At 39.0% G+C, this 19,757-nt stretch overlaps 1 protein-coding gene across 2 annotated transcripts; it reads right to left on the bottom strand.

The window, feature by feature from the left end:
* Positions 1 to 100: 100 nt before the first annotated feature.
* efhd2 (EF-hand domain family, member D2) lies at positions 101 to 9,296 on the bottom strand. 2 transcript variants are annotated; one of them, XM_076167040.1, is made up of 5 exons: positions 8,807 to 8,920; positions 7,620 to 7,743; positions 3,143 to 3,290; positions 2,919 to 3,053; positions 101 to 1,881 (listed from the first exon to the last, which is right to left on the bottom strand). In XM_076167040.1, the coding sequence occupies exons 3-5, from the start codon at positions 3,254 to 3,256 to the stop codon at positions 1,750 to 1,752; spliced, it is 381 nt and encodes a 126-aa protein (XP_076023155.1). In that variant the 5' UTR covers positions 3,257 to 3,290; positions 7,620 to 7,743; positions 8,807 to 8,920; the 3' UTR covers positions 101 to 1,749. The 2 variants fall into 2 exon arrangements, with proteins under 2 accessions (XP_076023155.1, XP_076023154.1); XM_076167039.1 differs by lacking the exon at positions 7,620 to 7,743 and having other exon boundaries at positions 8,807 to 9,296.
* Between the last annotated feature and the right edge of the window lie 10,461 nt (positions 9,297 to 19,757).

The raw sequence follows: 19,757 nt of genomic DNA, 5'->3' as shown, positions 1-19,757 counted from the left end.
TTGCAAATTGAGCCAAAAAAATCATGAAAACTTTAAATCCATCATGACAGATTTTATGATCTTGGGAATGGCAACAAAGCAACCACAGAGGAGGTAGATAATTCCGCCCTTCTCTCCCTTTTTTCTCGCAGTTTGGAATGCACACTTTCCTGCAGTCCTTGTCAAAATAAAATCATTACACGATGAGATTTAAGTCAAGGAAAAGTCAAAACGATGCAAGAATTAAGTCTGAATGTTTCCAGAAAAAAAGTTTAAATGCAATGAGAATAAAGATGAAATATTTTGACAAAACTAAAATATAAATGTTAGTAATAAATCAAATCAAATGCATTTGTATACCCCAATATTACATACAATGTGTCAAAGGACCACAACAACAGACGGTTCTCGACCCAGTCCAAATAAAGTCCAGTGTGCATTGCAGGTATATGAGCAAACATATGAGCAAATAGGAGAACATCAGTCTTTCTGCCTTTGTGTCTAAATAATGCGGTGGACGCTCTGGTTAAGCTCTGCTTTAGTATTTGCTTCTCAAATAAGGAAGTACTTCAGCAACAGATTATTATCATTACCGCGTATTCATAAAAGAAAAGCATTGTAAAAGAAACTGTCCATTTTTTATCATGTACAATATTGAACATAAATGTTACCATTTGATGAACTGTACCGATTTTCATCTGCAGTCCCCTTGCAGTAAAGTATTCTTCTCTACCAACTCTTAGACTGGGCTGTTTTCTTTGAATAGATTACTAATTGATTGTCGAAATCTCTCAATTTTCTCCAATAATAGCCCTAATGCTCTGCTGTTGTAGACCACCATCTGCAGCTGGGCTTCTATTATATACACAACAGTCACTCAGAATCTGGTTGAACCTGTGGTGAGGTGTGTTTAACAATGACGGTAGTCAGTTCTATAAAAACTCATTGAAGGATGACTACATTTATTAGTTCTAAATAAAGACTGAAAAAATATATTTCTTTTAAAAAGTGTTCACACATCCCATGCACTTACACCAACACTACCACAAAACCCCAACCTCGTTATAAGAAAATACAGCACTAACAATAATCATTCACAGCTCAACTGAATGAGATATATGTTTAAGTGTGATTAAATGTCGAGAATGATTTGACAAAGACTGAACAAAAGAAAGCAGCAAATTAGACTTAAGCTAGAAAGCTGTGGAATGATAACTTATCTAATAAACACTATGGACTGGACACTGTGTGTTACTTAATATACAATTATTTTCAATACAATATACTTAACATACAAACACAATGCTCTCAAAAATAGACGATACACTTTGAAAACGTGTGGCCCTTCTTTCACCTCCCATTACATATAATCATTTGATCATTGCACTGCATTTACCCTGCAGAGTTGAGGTGATGGGACAGGGTGGACTGCTTCTCTGATGTGGCTCTTTATTTGGATACAGGTCACATTGCAAATGCAGGTGACGTGTAAGCATAAATGTAAAATGTAAACGTGGCCTGTGTCTGATGAAAGCAGTGATGGTGATGTAATAACCCAAATTATATTACACAAAAGAGTCCATATGTTTTCATAGGCATAGTTCCTGCTATTTTGCAGTGTCCAATCCAGCATATCATAGACAAATAATGGGCATGTATGGGACATGAGTGAAAACTGCCACACATGTAGCTTTTCAACACAGAAGATATAAAAACACAGCTTTTAATGACAGGGTTAGTAAAGCACAGGGAATGAATGCTGCTCCTCCATCACTTGAAGGCTGACCGCAGTTCCTTGAAAGCGTCTCGTCTCTGTTTCTGTTCCTCCGCCTCTTTCTTCTTGGCCTCCTGCTCTTGGCGAATCTCTGCTTCAAAACGGTTGTCGTCATTGATTGCCCGGACCTGATGCAAGAAACAGAAGACTGATGATGTCCTCCGAAGGCTAAACAGATGTGAATAAATACCCCAGTTCTAGCATCGCTACACTAGCTTCCTGTCAGTTCCAGGGCCGACTTTAAGGTTTTACTTCTTACATATAAGATACTACATGGCCTAACCACTGTGTTTCCTTCTGACCTTATTTCCCATTCTGTTCCCGCGCGATCTTCAAGATCTGAGCAGGCAGGCTTCCTTGTCATTCGGAAGGTCAAAACGAAGACCTTTGGAAATAGAGCATTTTCGTACCGCTCTCCTTTGCTCTGGAACGCACTTCCTGCACCAAATCAGTTTTCAAATCCCGCTTAAAAACGCACCACTTCAGTAAACTGCAATAACTGCTAAATGGGCAGGAGGCGCAGTCTCCTACTTGCAGGGAAAGTGATTAGCCAACCCTGGTTAAACTTAGGGTCCAGACAGACTTTGTGCACTCTGGTTAGTGAAAGTGTCGTAACAGGATGGGGCACAATTAACAGATGTTCTCTCTCCATCCTTCTCTAACCCTCTCACTCACCTCCACCAAGCTGCCCCCCTGCATCTCTTATTATTGCACTTTAATTATATAATAATTAATTATATATTTTTGTGTCCCTCTCTCTCCCTCTCTACCTCTCCCTCCCTGCCAAGGGGTTTCCGAGGGGACGAATCCATTTAGGTTTTCTCTGGAGTTTTTGTGGTCTTCCTAGAGAGCTTTTGGCAGGGTCGGGAATTTTCCATGTTGTGAGTCTGTAAAGCCATTTGAGACTTGTATGTGATATTGGGTTAATTGGAAGGTTACTTGACTTGACTCAACTCTCCAAGGAAAAGTAAAACTTAGACTTGCTGGTTCTGAAGATGGTTCGGATGAAAGACTTCTTCAGTTCTGAAGCCTTTACCTGAAGCCTTTTTAAGCCTTTACCAGCAAGGCCAGTTGCAGTTGTTTTCCTTGGATACCATGACCTGAATGACAGAGAACCTTCACAGACATTTCTCAGCTCTATTCTCATACGTAGCGCTATACGTACTTTGGCTTCAAAGAAGGTCTTGGCACCTTTAACCCCTTCAGTGGAAACGTCAATTTCAGAGAGATGAGCCAGGATGCTGAGGCCGCTGTCTTCCGCCAGTTCTCCTGCTGCTGCCTTTCTGAAGATCAGCAGGAACTAAATGAAATAAAAAGGTCAAAGGATAACGATAAGGATGTAGATAGAGAAACTGAAATGTCTGGTGAGTCACAAGGAGTTGATCTCACCTCTCTGAAACTAAGCTTGTTGTCGAGGTCCTCATCCACCTCTTTGATCATGTTCTTCAGGCCGAGGTGAGTTTGTGGAGCTTCAAGCTTCTCCATCATTAGCTTCAGCTCCATCAGGTCAATGAAGTTATCCCCCCCTGCATCATACCTATGAACAAGAAGAAAACCATCATGAGCATACTGAGGTCACATCATAGAGCTGCATAACTAAAGGTTCATCAAAAACACTTTAACATTGACCAATTACATTACAAATAAATTACTTCACCATAAAGTCTGTTTAGTATTATATTATTGTATTATATTATTGTCCTTGGCTATAATTTGTCTGACTTCCTCATGCTCTAGCTGTCACACTCAAAAGTGATGGATGAGCCTATATGAGCCCATATTGTTCTCTTATCTCTCCATTTCCTCTTGACTCTTTTGTAAGCATTTTAAATGTATCCTTTCTATTTGGGATGAGTGGGTACAAAACAAAAAAGGGAAGAGCGTGATCACGTACATTTATACACAGTACATATAAACACAAAGAGTAAGAGAGAGAGAGATAACACATTTCCTCCTGCTATGTTTTCTAGTGACCCAAAGTGGTATATATATATATATATATATATATATATATATACCACTAGGGGTAGCGAAAAATGTCCAGACATGAAGACAACCGGTTAAAGTAAAGCACAATAATGTATAAGGTGTAGGGGAGGTAAAATGTAATGTCCATATATCAGGACGAAGGGTTTCAGGAGGTTAAGAAACACAGAAGTAGACAGACAAAATGCTTTACAATACACAGCTGCTATGCTGTGATCAGGCCGATCTCAGTGGCGTTCAGCCATTCAAAGAACATGCGAGCAGCAGAGAAATCTTGCATTTTCAAGCTTTGACATGTGGACCACTGGCTTCTCATAAATGTGATTCTGCTCTTATATGTGAACATGCAAGCAACAGAGAAATCATGCATTTTAAGGCATTGTCATGTGAACTGCCAGCTTCTCTTATATGTGATTCTGCTAACTGGCTTCCAAGTCTAAAGAGAGGACTCGGAGTTGTCGGGAAAAACAAGTAGTGACGGTATCCATTTCTACGTTAATTAAGGATATCATAATGATGTCACAGGTCTGTTAAAATCTTGTTCTACCCACCTGGAATCATTTTTCATTTTTCAACCTCTTTTACTGGTGAGGATGTAGACCAGTGGAGCAACGGAGTGGAGTGAACGACTGGAATGGTTTTAGATATGCAACTAACGATGAATACACAGACACTGTGACTTCATATGTCAGTTTTTGCAAGGGTAATTGAATCCCTGCCACAATGACGAGCGCTGGTTCACAACAAAACACAGACAGCTTTGTTGGGAACAGAAGAGTGCTTTCAGGAATGAGGATAAACCTCTCTGCAATGACGCCAAGTACAGACTGGAGAGGGAGATCTGAAGTACCTAACTTAATGCACTTCTACTCTAGCACTAGTTATGCTCTTAGCTGTTGGTTTTTGGAAGGAAATGCACTTACAATTTCTTGTGACCTGAAGTTCTTTTGTCTACCTATGTTGAACGCACTTATCGGAAGTCGCTTTGGATAAAAGCGTCTGCTAAATGACCGTAATGTAATGTAATGTAAAGTACAGCAGCGATACTCTGAAAAGCTAACAGAACAGTTCTCAGCTAGGTAGAAATTTAACTCTCTGTTGGTCCACTTCTACACGGTTATCCATCCAGGACCTCTACCACTCAAGTACCAGGAATTGAGCAGCCAAGATCAACACACCATCATCACACCCTAGCTACTATAAGCCCTGCCCTCTGGGAAGCATTTTCAGTCACTCATGAACAAAACCACTAGACACTAGACTAGCTTCTTCCCTCATGCTGTGGCTCCCATTAACAGCTGAACTGCCACATTCCAGAGTCACTATATCTATTGCATACACTACTCTGGATTCAGATGTACATACATTTGTTTTTATACAGTACTTACAGTTTACATTTATACTTATTGTACTACACCAGATACATGTATACATATACATTGTTGATTCGGTTGCTTTAACACTTATTTTATTCATTCACGGGCATACATTTGTTTGTAGAGTTTGCACTACAGTTGTCAGAGTTCATTCATATTTAAGCCAATTGCACAACTCCAGATACACGTATGCATATACATTGTTGATTAAGTTTCTTACACTAATTGTATTCTTTCCTTATATTATACATGCGTGTACTGCTACTACAGTTAGATTTACTGTATATTATAGTAACACTACAGAAATACCTGTACATTGTGTACATTTAGTTTGTTATTTTATTACTACAATTTACTATATTACATACTTTTTGACTTATGTATCCTTTTTATTGATTTTTTGAGATGTTCATAATGTTGCTTAATTTGACATCTACAGCAAATTCCGTGGGAAGCTGTAAACATTTCATTAATTTTGATTCATCCAGTCTCTCATAGACAAGCCATATGACTTCAAGGGTCAGTAGAAGTTTGTAAATCCCAGAGAGGCAATCTGGCCTTTCTGCATTCGCCATCACTGTGTGCTATGTAACACCGGTAACTTGTGGAGAAATGTGTACACACAAAGATAACTGGTTGTGACCAACTATTTATGTGAAATTTGTTGAGTCAGATCTGTCGGTACAAAAGGTCAACTTGGTAGAGCTTTGAGACAGAGCAAAAGGGGGATGTGGAGTAGAACACAATGGCTGTGTTTATACTGTATGTTAATCATTTGCTTTCTTGCCCTCAGGTTCTTTAATAGTTAACTTCTCCATTTCTCAAATCCACTAGGCCACAGGTGTCTCACACAATTTTGAAGCAATGTACAGACCTAAAGCTAAACCAGGCGAGTTCACAAGAGTTAGTGCTTCATGGATCCTTATTGGCTAAATGGACCTGATTTATATAACCAAGTATTTGTGGAGCAGTAAGAGATAGATTTGCAGTGCTGTGGTATTCCAGGGCCATTATGTGTAATTGTTCGATGCAACTTCATCGTCCATCCACTTTCTGCATAATACAGTTCATTTACTTAGTTATACTGTGTATACACTATTTACCAGAATCGCCAAACACAGGAAGTTGCATCAGTTTAAACTTCCTCTTTGAGTTACACAAGAGCACACAGGTTTTACACTGTACGCTAAATGGTTTGTAAATCCCAGAGAGGCAATCTCAGTTTAAACCGCTAAATGGTTTAAACTGTTAATCATCATCTCACTCCTCAAATACATCCAGCCATGTCTGTGATCTCTGAAAGGTTCCTGTCCACTCTGTGTCAAGAAAACCTTTTAATGTGTATTTCCTGTCAGTCATATTGAAACATTGCTATTATAAGAATTTTTTCCATGCTCAAATTTTGGACTTGTGGTTAGTTCACCAGAGCCTTGTGCTGAAAGCAGGAAGTGGGTGAGGAGGGCCTGTTCCCCACCAAACAGAGGCTATTCTTTCTTCGAATCAAACTGTGTTCCTCTTTTATCATCACTGCTGCACATTACTCACTAGAGTCAGTCACCAATAACTGAACTACTATCACTACTATTCTGTTCGATTTCACATAAAGTCATACAGTTTAACAGTATTATTGTGATATTTTAACTATCAGAGTCCCTGATGACGACAAATCTGCAATACAAAAAAAACTTAACTCTTTTAATCTGCCTGCACACAGTTCTCATGAGAGACAGTCAGTGTGACAAGCACACAGACAATAAGACAGGAAGAGAGACAGGCCACATTTACATTCAGTGCTTCTGACTTATGCCCCCTGCATAATTACACATCATCTTTGCACATAAGATACTAAGAAATAATTTCAAATTATTAACAACAGTGACCTTGGTGGAGATTTGAGGTTGGATCCTACTGCTTTTGGTGAGCCCGAACCAAGCTAAATCATCAGTAAATGGTTCCTTCAATGCAACAGAAAGCTTTAGTGTTTTAGTAGCATCATTTACACAAATCCAGGAATTTCTAGCCACACATTAATACACAGCTCAAATATGTCACAAAAAAACATACAACAAACAAAATAAAAAATAATTTCTCCTAGGTTATTATTAAAGTTTAGTCTTCTTCTTCTTCTAAAGGAGGGTGTGCACAGACAGGCATGGACATGACAAGAACTTGAAGAATTTGGGCATGGTAGCTCAAAGTCATGGACATGCAATAACACAACACTGAGAAACAAACTCTTTCCCGGTGCCTAAAGTTCCTTCAGCAAATGGAGGCCGACGCAGGCAAATGGTTGCTGTAATTATTTCCTTCATTTATCACGTCAAGCTTGAATTAGCAGGACCTAAACAACTATGTTTACGTGCCCAAATATTTTTTCTGTTCTGCAATTAAGGCAAAAAATGTGATTAAGTACACATACCATTCTGCCAAAACATCATATTGCAACCATTCTGAAAGAAATTGCAATTTGATCTACGATATGATTAACATATCTTGTAACTTACCTGGTGTGTTGGGTGGTTGGATGCCTCCATCAGAGCATACCTTTCCTATGGTGGGGACTTGAGGTAGTGGGTCTTCTTATTGGATGCATCAAGACATTGTTTGACACGTACCTTGATGTGCGCTCTAAATTAATGTAACGTCCATATACATAACATTGCTAAATTAAAGAGACAATAGCAGGGTACGTAATAAAGCATACATGTTACCAATGCCCCATTTCATATTTTTTCCAGATCTTTTCCAGGTAAGGGGTAAACTTGCTGGTCAATTCTGAACAGTTATATAAGCAGAAGGCGCTTGTTTATTAGTCTAGGACCTCTTAGAAATGTTACTGTCTGAACAGAAATGATTCCCTAAATCTTCCCTAAAACAAAGCAAAGGAACCAGCCTTTCACTGCATGCATGCAAGTAGGCACACTCTCTTCACACAGGCTTATGGTTTAAATTCACTCAAACAATTAATAACTGTGGGCTGTCAACACTTAACCAAACCTGAGCAAATGTACGACACTTTTACCATTTATAACATTGGGGGTTGAATCCACAGCAGGATGTTTTTTCTCCTAAACTAGGAAGAGTTCATTATATTTTGAGAACAAAACAAACAACAACAAAAGTTGTGCCTTGGACTTGACTGAAAGTCATCTGTGGCTCAAATGTCCTATTATATATATTTTTACAATTATTTGTTTGTCTGTAAAATTAGTAACAAAAAATAAAGGTTTTTGTCTCATTTTTCAGCATACATTTGTTTTTAGACTTACTGAATTGTGTCCTTTATTGTGTAGTTTGTTACTGTACTTGCAGTATCTCTGTGCCCTGTTCTCTGCTGGCACAACACTCAAATATTTCCCCCAAGATTAATAACTTCTTATGTCTCATCAAATGAAGCCGTCTTATCCGGTTAATAGGCCCTACAGGTCAGTGTGTGGTTCAACAACTTATTCAGAAGCAGCTGAAACAAATAAGACAAGAGTTGCAAAGATAACAAGCATCACTGAACTTAAATGAACATTCAACACTCCTGCTTATACTTATTTTTTGTTGAATTACAACTTTTACTGTTAACTTTGACTTGTTATTACCCTCCCTTGTTTGCTGTTTGATTTCATTCTATTTCTCTCTCACTTTATGAGTCATTCGAGGCGGTGTGTCGTGTCTGTGTGTTTTCGGTGAAGTGACTCACGTCTTGAACATTTTCTCCATATCTTTGATCTGTTTTCTGGAGAACTCTTTGAACTCGGTGTACGGGTTGAAGACCTTCATGCTGGGCTGGATCGCCTCGCCCTGGCCCTCGTTCAGCTCCCCACGACGGAGCAGCTTCGCGCCCAACTCAGAGTCCGCGTTGGCAGTACTCGTTTTCTCTTCTGAGCCATTCTGGTGATCCTGTACTTCCACGATCGGTTCCTCGCCGCCCTCCTCAATCTGCAGCCGACGGCTCAGTTTCAACGACAGCTCGTCTGTGGCCATTTCCCCTCGCTGGATCAAACGCGATCAGGGTTTAAAGCAGGCCTCTATAGTGGAGTAGAGAAAGCCAAAGTACAACTACAATAAAATAGTGAAGACTTTGTCCAAAGTTTCAATTTCCACGGGACAGGGAGGTTGGGCGAGCAGTCTGCATGGACGGGTCCACTCTAGGACGTTATGGAGCTCAGTGTTACTGTCACGCTGTCGGCACGCCTCTTAAAGGACCACTGCAGCCACAGTTACTCTCAGGAACTCAACACTTTGATTATAGTGCATTTAAGGTCATAAATGTCGTGCATACACCTTAATGTAACTGAACTCAGCACAGTTTGAATCAGAGCGACTCAGTGTCGTTGACACAGAGGACGTGCTGGCGAGTAAATCAATATCAACAATGCTGTTCAGTTGGACTTTTGTATGGCTGTCACGTGCAACTAGCGTGGATGAGTCCAGAAAAAGATGTTTTCTAACTCATTTCATGTTATCGAAAATTTATCTATTCGGGCATTTTGCTTTTCATCCTATGTACCACTTGACGAAGGAGTCCACGACGCCTCTGTACGCCTCTGTACTCCTCATCCTTCCCCTCGGTGATGCAGCCTTCTATTGAAGAGTCATCTGAGAACTTCTGCAGGTCGCAGGACTCCGAGCAGAATTGGATAGTAAAGCTATTCTGAGAGTAAAGCTATTCTTTCATGAGTCAGTGATGTGTGCTCACTCAGGTTTTCAGACTGACTTAGATTCACCCTGCCGATCCAGCTGGAGGATGGGCACTTTACCTCCCCACGTTTGGAGCCAGTTTAGGGATGTCACTCAAGCTGCGTTCACACTAGTCATTTGATGCGACTTCTAGAATCCGATATACAGTATTCATGGGAGCTCTGATACTTACTTACTAATTTAGTAAATTTAGTTAATTTAGTGTGTTTTTAATTAAATTATTCACAGAGCTGCTGTTCTTACATGTTGTTTTAAATGTTGTTTCTTGTTGTCTTTTTATATGTTATATGTAACAAGTTTAAGTCTCTAAACAAATCACATTCTATGGTCATAAGTTTTTCCTCCAGGGGTCTAGGAAAAAGCTTTTTTTTGAGATCATGGACAAAACAACAATGTGTGAGAAAACATCCTGTGTTGTCTTCCAATTACTCCAACGAAATAGAAATCCTGAAGTAAACCACTCTCCGCCCTGGAGGGCACTGCCCTGGGCATTACATGTAACAGAATTGTCCACACATGTAATGAAAAATATGTAGGATTCTTGGTCCTTAACATCTACATCCGTTTCCACCTGGTAGATTTCACCTTCTATCGCACTATCCTATTGGATCTCATACAATCCTCGAATGTTATTTTACCCTGAACAGACACCTGGTTACCTTGATTACTTGAATTTTTCTCTGGTACAGGAAGTTGCCATGCCAGTGCTGCGCAAGTATTTTAAATCTGTATCTGCCACTAGAGGGCAGAAGAGATTAGATAAAGTGAGCTCTGCCCAAGTCTCATATGTAATATTTCTAATAATAATAAACGTTTAATAGAACAAATAACAATGACATTCATAATTTATGATAATTAAAATAGAATAAATATTAAATATAACAAAGTATTTCTAAGTTATAAAATAAAGTTGAAATCTAAATTCTAAATAATGTAAAAATATACATTTGTGACACAAAGTTTTGATTAAAATAATGATGTTGGCATGATAATGAACGTGCCGGGCCGAGCATATAGTCAAGCACCATCATTTTCTTACAATTCTGTATTTTTATTTTGTCCACATGTGATTATTTGATGCAGCATGACCTTTTGCCAATGACCATGTGCTGCTCCTTGCAGGATAAACAGAGCATTAAGTGTTATATACCGTATAGAATAATTTAAGTATTTCCATGACCAAAAGCAACATTTAAATTTCAATGGTTGAGGGGCCTCATTTTTAGATTACCAGACTCTTTCCTGTGGTAAGCTATAATTGTACTGTCCAAATATGTTCTATATTTCCTTGGTTGTGATGTAATATTGTGTCAATCCATCACCGTTTGTTTTTCGTTTTTTGGGGTGGAGTTATTATTTAAGGATTTGTTTTGTGTCTGTGTCGGGATGTGTCCAGCTGTGTCCGGCACCAGCAAGCTGAAGAAACCCTGCATATGTTGTTCACATTACTGCAGTAAAATTCTTACAGTAAAATTGTGTTCATTATTCAACATCAAACAATTTTCCCTTTAAGGAGACAACAAAACAACAGATTAAACCAAGCTGTGGCATGATGGATCAAGCCTATTTCATGTGGTGTGTATGCAAATCCCCAAACACACTGCCTGCATCTCTGCCACCTTAATGCACTCTGCATCTCCTCTGTCCTACTTTGTCTAGCTGTTTGTTTATGTGACTATGTTACAGAAGGAGCTTATACAGTGCATATGATGGTGATGAGAGAACGCCTAAACTTGTTTGTAAACCAGGTAACCTGGTAAGAAAAGGGATTAGGTATAGAACACAGTGACTATGCAAATTCTGCCAGCTCAGCTAAATTATCCCTAAATACCCAAATTCATCTGCTAGTCCTTCTTTGTTGGTGTAAAGCAGAGAAAAGCCTCTGCAATAGCATGGAGAGCAAAACAAGAGCTTTTGTATCTTAATGTCTCTGCTCCTTTCTTCTGCCCCTAAAGACTAATTTCCCCTTTATTCTCATATGAATCCAATACTGATAAAAGTTTTTCTAACAGGGAATGAAAATGATACAGCCATTAGTTCCGTAGCTTATACCCGGTTGATGTTACCAAAAAGGTCTAAAACCTGTCTGTTATCACAAAAAGGTCATTGTTATCAAAGTTTCATAATTATTTGATGTTTATGATGACTTCCTGTTTTTTGTAGCCCCATGTTTAGTTTTTTAGACAAATCTGTATGTCAAATTCCTAGTTCTAAAGTTTACGCATGTTTGTCTATCTACCTCTGAATTTACCTTGTTGAGCATAATGTGTGATGATTGGTGTGATAAAAGCTGATGTCAGATTGTAAGCAGTGCTCTGTGCATTGATTAGAATTTTGAATATCTATGGGTAGCTTAATCAGCTGTTTATTTCAGACATCACGTGAATTAGATTAATTAGTTTGACTTGCATCTCCCAAGCTTTATTCCTTTTACTTATACATTAAGGTTTTTTCCCTGTCTACCCGACTTTCCTTAATTTAATTCATTAATTGGTTTTGATCCAATCATAATTTTGGGTTTGGTTATTTTTATTTTCATCTATTAGCTTATTTAGAGAGGAAGCAACATATGGTAGTGTATTATTTTCATTTCAGTTTAATGGAAATGTAAATCATGACAACAGACGTTAACAAATGTTCTCAAAGCTCATTTTTCCACTGATGTATTCTAGGGTTACGAATCATCACCCTCTCTCTCATGATCAAATCAAACACTTCATCGAGGGGGATTCTCCAACACTGACGTTAACATGGTAGAATTAAATTTATGAAAAATGTTTATTTAAATAGCCACTGACATATCCACTTAAACTAGACCAGATTTCTTGCAGAGATTTTGCAAGATTGAAAAAAAATAAATGTCTGTTGCAAAAGGCAATTACAACCACTCTAGTGGGACATATTTTTGAGTTGAATCCCATTCAGAAATCTTATTATATAAACATTTAATGATGGGACATATTATATTTTTCCATATTTCAAAACATTATTTGGAATGAAAAAGTATTCCAATTATCTCTGAGATCAACTTATGGCATCTGGACCATATCCCGTAACATTTCTACTGCATCTTTACTGCAGCACAGTGGCTCAGTAGGTAGACCTCAACTTGATCATAGTTTCCAAGTGTTGTGATTCTAAAATAAACATAATTCAGCTCTGGATCGGTTTCTGTTGTGTGTATTTTGTGACATCATGTGAAAGAAAGGGGCCCACAGGATTCTGTAGTCTTTCCCAAAACATAACAGCTGCTGTGCTGCCATATCTTTGCAGCTGGAACACAGTGACATCACCCAGAGCCCAGCTGTTTTGCTAACAAAGTGAATGTGTGTGAAGAGTGTCTCCAGTGCAGGAACTGACTGCAGTAATGATAATGTTTCAATATGTCACACAGAAGCTATAACCATATTCAGAATTATCTATGACCTGCATCATTTGTTATCTGCATGATATCCAGTCTGGTGACTGACCAGAATTACACTACAATCACATCATTTTGATCTGTCTGGTGGAAATCATTCTTTCAAATAGACAACAACAGACTTGGCTCTTTTCTAACTCTGTGTCAAATATAGACGATCAACTTAACAGGATGTTGACTTCGGAGTGGGTTTCAACATAGAAACTGCAAACAAATCGTAATGGCCACATATTAAGAAGTGTGAAACACTTGACCCAACAGGCACAGATGGTGAGACATGAAACTTGAAGCACAGTTTGGATGTGGTGTTGGGCATTGTCCTTGATTCTGAAGGACTGCTTCAATCTCATGAGCGTTAAACTTGTTGATAGTATTGTTCACAGTAGGCACAGGACAATCAGGTCTAGACCAAGTTTTAACTTTGGCGTTTCTCCCAGGAGTTTGCATGTTCTCCTTGTGTCTGCATTGGTTTCTTCCCACCTCAAAAGACATGCACCTTTGGTGAATTGGAAACTCTAAATTGCCCATAGGTGTGAATGGAGGTGTTGTGAAGTTGTCCCTCTCAGCCCTGTGACAGGCAACCTATGGATTTGGAATGTTTTAGAATGCGAAATAAAAAAATAAAAAAACCTGAGCTACAAAACACATTTTGTTTGTTTAGTTTCACTGCAAAAGGACATTTGCAAACAAACAAACGCATTGATTAAATTGTAATTGGGAGGAAAGCCAAATCTCAAAAGATTCAGCTAAGTCTGTGTAACGAGGAAGGAAACAGATCATTAATGAGTAGGTGCATGATCCTCAGGAGTCGGGGGTAGCGCCAGTAATGCTTCCTTGACAATAAAAGAGAGAGAGGAAAGAGAAACAAAGAGAGAAAGACATATAATGTCTGATGATTATGCTGGGAAGAAAACTATTTCCCTTTCTTTACCCTATCGCCTACTGTTAACCTGGACCAATGTAATACAACAGCGGCTCCATGTTTCTTTGTATCTATCTGACTGTGCGGTGATGAACTGAACGTAATGCCTTAGGATTCTTGCTATTGCGGTGCTATGGTTCAGTGGGCAGGGTCAGCAGATAGAAGTGAGAAGAATTAGCATATCGATTGTTTTCTTTGCTGTCTCTTTGGGTTCGATAACCCTGAATTCAAAACAACTGGGGTGACAAAACCCTTGTAATTCTTTGCTGTCTGACATGTCACTGAGCACAGTGGCTGCTATTATCATCCAGGCCTGTGATTGTCAAATTAAATATACCTCCCAAGTCTGCAAGCTTCCTCCTCCCAGCTGGAGACGCCAAATAGCTCAGATGAAGCAACAATGGAGGGTGGGGTCACTGTGTCTCTGATACGAGGCTTTTGTAATCCCAGGCTGTGGGGTACATGAAACCCCACTGTAATTGCCTTCCTTCCCAAAGGCAACTTGAGCCAACATATTCACTGTTCTCCAAACAACTCACAAAGGACAAGGACAAAAGAGGGGATTTAGTTCCTGTGCAGATCAACACACAGGCTAAATATTCTAGTGCAGGTGATTTACAATGCTGCACACTTACCGTTTTGACAATGTGCACTAAGTGTAAGAGCTCTATGTCACAATGAAAAGTTTGGAAGAAAACAAGAAATGAGCAGAAAAGACTTAAAGTGCTGTAAGCAGCTTTCTCATCTTCCATAACCGTGCCACAAGGTCACAATAGAGCTAAAACTCAAATGAGTATTTGATTATTTACATAAAAAGGATAGGAAATTTCCCTCAAAAGTCCCACATTGACATGGTTGACAAAACCAAATAGCACCTTGAAGCATGTTGACATCCTTATGTGCAATACATAGTATATGTACTATGTGCCGCATTGTGGAATGCTTGCTGAATAAGCCTTCCACAGGGTAGAATGGGAATACTTATTTGCAGTATTGAAGCAACTTAGCTTCGGAAACCAAATCATCAGCTGTGAAGGGGGAGGTAAGTAATACTTATTAACACTCATTGTTGGGGAACCACCTTCCAATAGGTAAATTAATTGATTAATTTGGGAAATTAATCAAACCCTAATTCTTCAATTAAGACAATCCAATCAAATCAATCTCACATCAGAAGTAAGGAATTCTCTTTCATTTGCCCTCTAGTCGAACTCTAACCCTTGCCCTTTAGTTACTGTAACCCTAATTGTTACACATAAATGACATTTATTAATCAAACGAATGGAAGAATTATCTCAGCCAGACTATGAAATAGTACAAATAGACACTTTTTCTGTATACACAAGCTCTGTATAGCTCACTACTCACCCAGCAGTCGTTGCCTTGAGTTTGTTGTAGGTAGGATGAGCCACTTACAGCTTTGAGACGTGTCGTTGCCACCCCCACAGTGCGAGCCACGGGTCCGCCACCGCTGTTCTATGAAGTGGTTTGCTTGGGCTGTACAGGTACAGAGAGGGATCGGAAGAGGCTAAATAAGCTGGTGAGGAAGCCCAGCTCTGTACTGGGCGGCCTCCTGGACTCTATAGAGGTGGTGGGTGAGAGAAGGATGTTAGCTCTGCTGACCGCCATCATGGACAACTCCTCTAACCCCCTCCATGATACTGTGGGAGCTCTAAGCAACTCCTTCAGTAGCAGACTGCTGCAGCCACTGAGTAGGACCGAACGTTACCGCAGGTCATTCATACCAACTGCAATAAAACTTTATAACAGGTCCTTATAATTAAAAAGGTGTTGTGCATATATATATATAGGATACTGTAACGTGAAGGATGTATATATATATCAATATATATATTGATATATATAGATATACATATCTTTCTGCTCATACCTACATAGCTCATACTCACAAGGTGAGAAAAAAAATCCAATGCACTATGAGGAACCACACTGATAAATCAGAGATGGCAACCTTTCCTCTCCTATTTCACAGATCTACAGGCTATGCCAGACCAGTGACTGATTACCAGAACACAGATCAGTTCCTTTTTATTTTATTTTATCATTTTATTTTGCATTTCAGACAGTCCAGGACGGGGTTGTGTGAATGCGGGGTTGTATGACTGTGGGGTTGGGTGGGGTTTCGGGTGGGATGTCATCTCTCTGGTTCTTTTCTTTCCTGTTTGTTTCTCCCCTATCTCTCTCTCTATCACAACCTATGATGTGATTTGTACTAGCCTACATTGCTGTTTGACATCATCCTGTAAGTTCTGTATGTACCCTATAACATCATTGCAACTCCAGTCCACTTGTACTCTACCTCAGGGTCTATGTATAAAGTTCAACAACAATAGTAGGGATATCACAACCTTCCTCCCTTCTCTCTATCTCTCTCTCTCCTCTCTTCCCTCTTTCTATATAAAAAATGATCTCCAAAATACCCTACACCTGTATGCACAATGTCATGTACAATATCTGCTTCAATAAAAACAAATTGCAAAATATTGTCTATTGGGTGTATATTGTGCACATTGTACATTGTGTACAATTTCTTGTGTGTATATAGTTTCATGTGTGTATATTGCTCTTGTGTGTATATTGTTTTTTGCATGTACATTGTATATTGTGTGTTCTGTTTCCAGTGTTATAATACTAATATACTAATAATAACAATAGTAATACTAATAATAATCATTTTTTTTTAGAATTACTCAGATTGGTATTTTACTTTTAAAAAATGTACAAAGGTATGTGAAATTGTCCCATACACCCTATGTGAAGGGGTAATTTAAAATTCACTGGCTCGACCCCAGGATTTGGATCACCACCACAATGGATGAGGTTTTCTGAGTAATGTTCCATCTTTCCACCACATTTCATCAAAACTAGTTCAGTTAAAAAATGTGTTTTTTATGTAATTCGTTTAACGTATTCTTAGTCAGTGCCATTGTTTTATGTCTTCATGTATGAATATAATGTATGACAATTAGTATACCGATGCAGCAATGTTTACGTCCATCCAAACAGCCTGATAAGAAACTATTTTCCTTTGAGGAGAAGTTGTGTTGCTCCTTAAAGCTGCAGCACCAGGCTGATTGAGGCCCCGGTGTCAGAGCAGAAGGGTTTGGGAGACACCCGGCTTCCTCCAAGCTTAATTTCAAAGTAGCGCTGGAGGAAAGGGATTAGTTGGAGAGAGGGGGCAGGGCGCAGAACAACCAAGGTTCTTCCAGAGCGCAGCCATCATATATTCATACACTCTGTTGCGATAAGACTGAGCCTGACATGAAATTAAAAATAAGCAACAGCAACAGCAGGGTTTAAAGTCATATCAAAAAACATATTTGTCCCACTTTCTTTTGTTGGGTAAAATAAGGAAATAATGGAAAACGATGTGTGATTACAATAAAAAATAGTGAATGAAGGTATTAAGGGAAAGGGGGCCACCGTAAATTATCTTACATTCATTCTTCTTAAACAATCTGTCTGCATCACGCTGCTTAAGCATAATACTTACAAGCTGATGTTATAAGCCAATCATGCCAATCTTTCTGTATAAGCTGATTGTAGGAAGGTGGAATACCCTCAGCAAGCATCAGACGGCTCGAGCCCAGGTACAGAATGGATCAGGAATAATTATGGGATTTAGGGAGAAGCTTGGCTTTGTAAGTGCTTTCATTGTGACAGTGTCAAGTGGCTGGGGCTGGTGTGAGGTTGTTAAACAGACTGTATCACTGTATTCCTTGTGGCGTTCCATTCTCTACTAATAATGTTGGTGTTGATCATAAATACTCATTATTATGACAGTGTTGTTGTTCCTGTCGTCTTTGACCTTTGTCATTGAGGTTAATTACTTATTAAATAACAGCCAAGAACTTTCTGTTGCTTCATGGAGTTTGCAGAGGGCATGCAGGTAAATCCTTCAGTGAAACTAACAGCCAAATGCAGGGGTGTTCAAAATCTTTTCACTGAGAGCCACATACGGAAAAATGTATGAAGGACTGGGCCACTCACTAGAGGCGGAGTGTATTGCCTGTAGTGCCATGTATTAAAGTTATCAAAATCAATCAAATGTGAAAAACAAGGGGGAAAAGGGATGGGAAGATTTCAAATGGGAGCAGTGATGCTGCGCTTAGATTTTTATTGCCCTTGTTCTGTGGAGAAGCTGTCTTGCTCGACAGTAGCTCCAACTAGTGGTAAAGCTAAGAAGAACAATACAGTCAAGCGCAAGTTTCACGTGTGGGCCACATTCCATTATATTTTTAGAATGTGCCGCATTTGGCCTGCTGGCCGAAGATTGGACACTCCTGGCCTAGTGGGACAGGGGTGAGACGGTATCCTTGAGGAGTGCTGCATAGGTGGAAGAGAGACCCTCTCGGTGGCCAATACCTGTGCTGGCTAGGAGGGAGCTAAGGCATGCTACTGGGAACAAGTCAGGGCTGCCCGATCAACGCCTGATGAATCCAGGTTACATCCATACATGCATTGAATCAGTTAGTGTTAGAAACCAAAACCCAGTGCCACTATAGCATCAGATTCCCTGTTTCAAAACAATATGAATTAAATAATAGATTTCAATATTATTTTTTTAAATTTATAAATTATTATTATATTTTATATTATTTCAATTTTTAATATAATAGACGAAAAGTGTGAGCAATGGTTCATTTGTATAGGACCACGCCACAACAGTTGATATTCCTGTCTGAAATATATATGCTCCTTGGATTTTTTTGTGTGAGAAAATTATGGGAAAGTGACTGTGGTTAAACCATTAACAGTGTGCAGAGGACAGAATGTGTTTGTGTGAGATTGTACCCGGACCATAGAAAGAATGGCAAAATTAGGCAGTGGCACCCTGTGGTCCAGTCATAGACCTTTAATGAACAGACAGTGTTTATACACAACAGACTCACAGTAGAAAATGCCATTAGAAATTTCCCACTACTCTTGTACTTTATACAGGTAGAATAAATTATGTTATGGAAACAAACACGGCAAAAATGCAGAAAAAACATCTGACAGAGGTCAAAAGTGAAAGAGCATGTCACATGCACTTGATCCTCACTGCTTCTGTCCCCTTTTCCGCCTTTTTTCCCCGTTTGTGGTAACTGAAAAAAACGACACAGAAACCGAATCAAAAGAATGGTGCCATCCAATACCAAATCAACACATACATGTACACTGCCTGTGATCAGAATGGAAACTCTCTCTTGAGAGTCTAATTGTGTTTCATGTAAATTATGGGTCACCAATTGTCATGAAATTAATATATCCATGATGAAACCAAGTATATATAGTTATATTTTATTGACAAAATTACCATTAGTACGTCTTTCAGTGTTTGTTTTCTTTTTAGTGTACTTTGTAAACTTCTGTGGATGCAACAGCTTTGTCAGTGCAAATGGATTTGGCATTTGTCTTTGACAAGCAAATGGCTTTTTCATTTTGTGGATGAAACACAAATGGCTTTATTATTTTATCCACAAAACCACCATGGTGTTCCACCATGCACCCCATGGTGTGTTGGTCTCTGGAATGTCAGCATAGCATGTACAGCATAAAGAATGAAACAGTTTCAATAAAGAGAAAATACATTTCATTTTTTCA

The sequence above is a fragment of the Genypterus blacodes genome, unplaced genomic scaffold, assembly GCF_046128005.1.
Source record: "Genypterus blacodes isolate CSIRO-AG114 ecotype Tasmania unplaced genomic scaffold, CSIRO-AGI_Gbla_v1 ptg000156l_1, whole genome shotgun sequence".
NCBI lineage: Eukaryota > Metazoa > Chordata > Actinopteri > Ophidiiformes > Ophidiidae > Genypterus > Genypterus blacodes.
This window is presented reverse-complemented; position numbering and strand designations above follow the sequence as displayed.

Bases quoted from the DNA above. Each gene is read 5' to 3' on its own strand.
- efhd2 (XM_076167039.1), bottom strand. From the start codon at position 9,090: ATGGCCACAGACGAGCTGTCGTTGAAACTGAGCCGTCGGCTGCAGATT. The intron at 3,054-3,142 runs GTGAGATCAACT...TATTTCATTTAG, and splicing joins ACAAGCTTAGTTTCAGAGAG to TTCCTGCTGATCTTCAGAAA. The intron at 1,882-2,918 runs GTACGTATAGCG...TTCTTGCATCAG, and splicing joins AGACCTTCTTTGAAGCCAAA to GTCCGGGCAATCAATGACGA.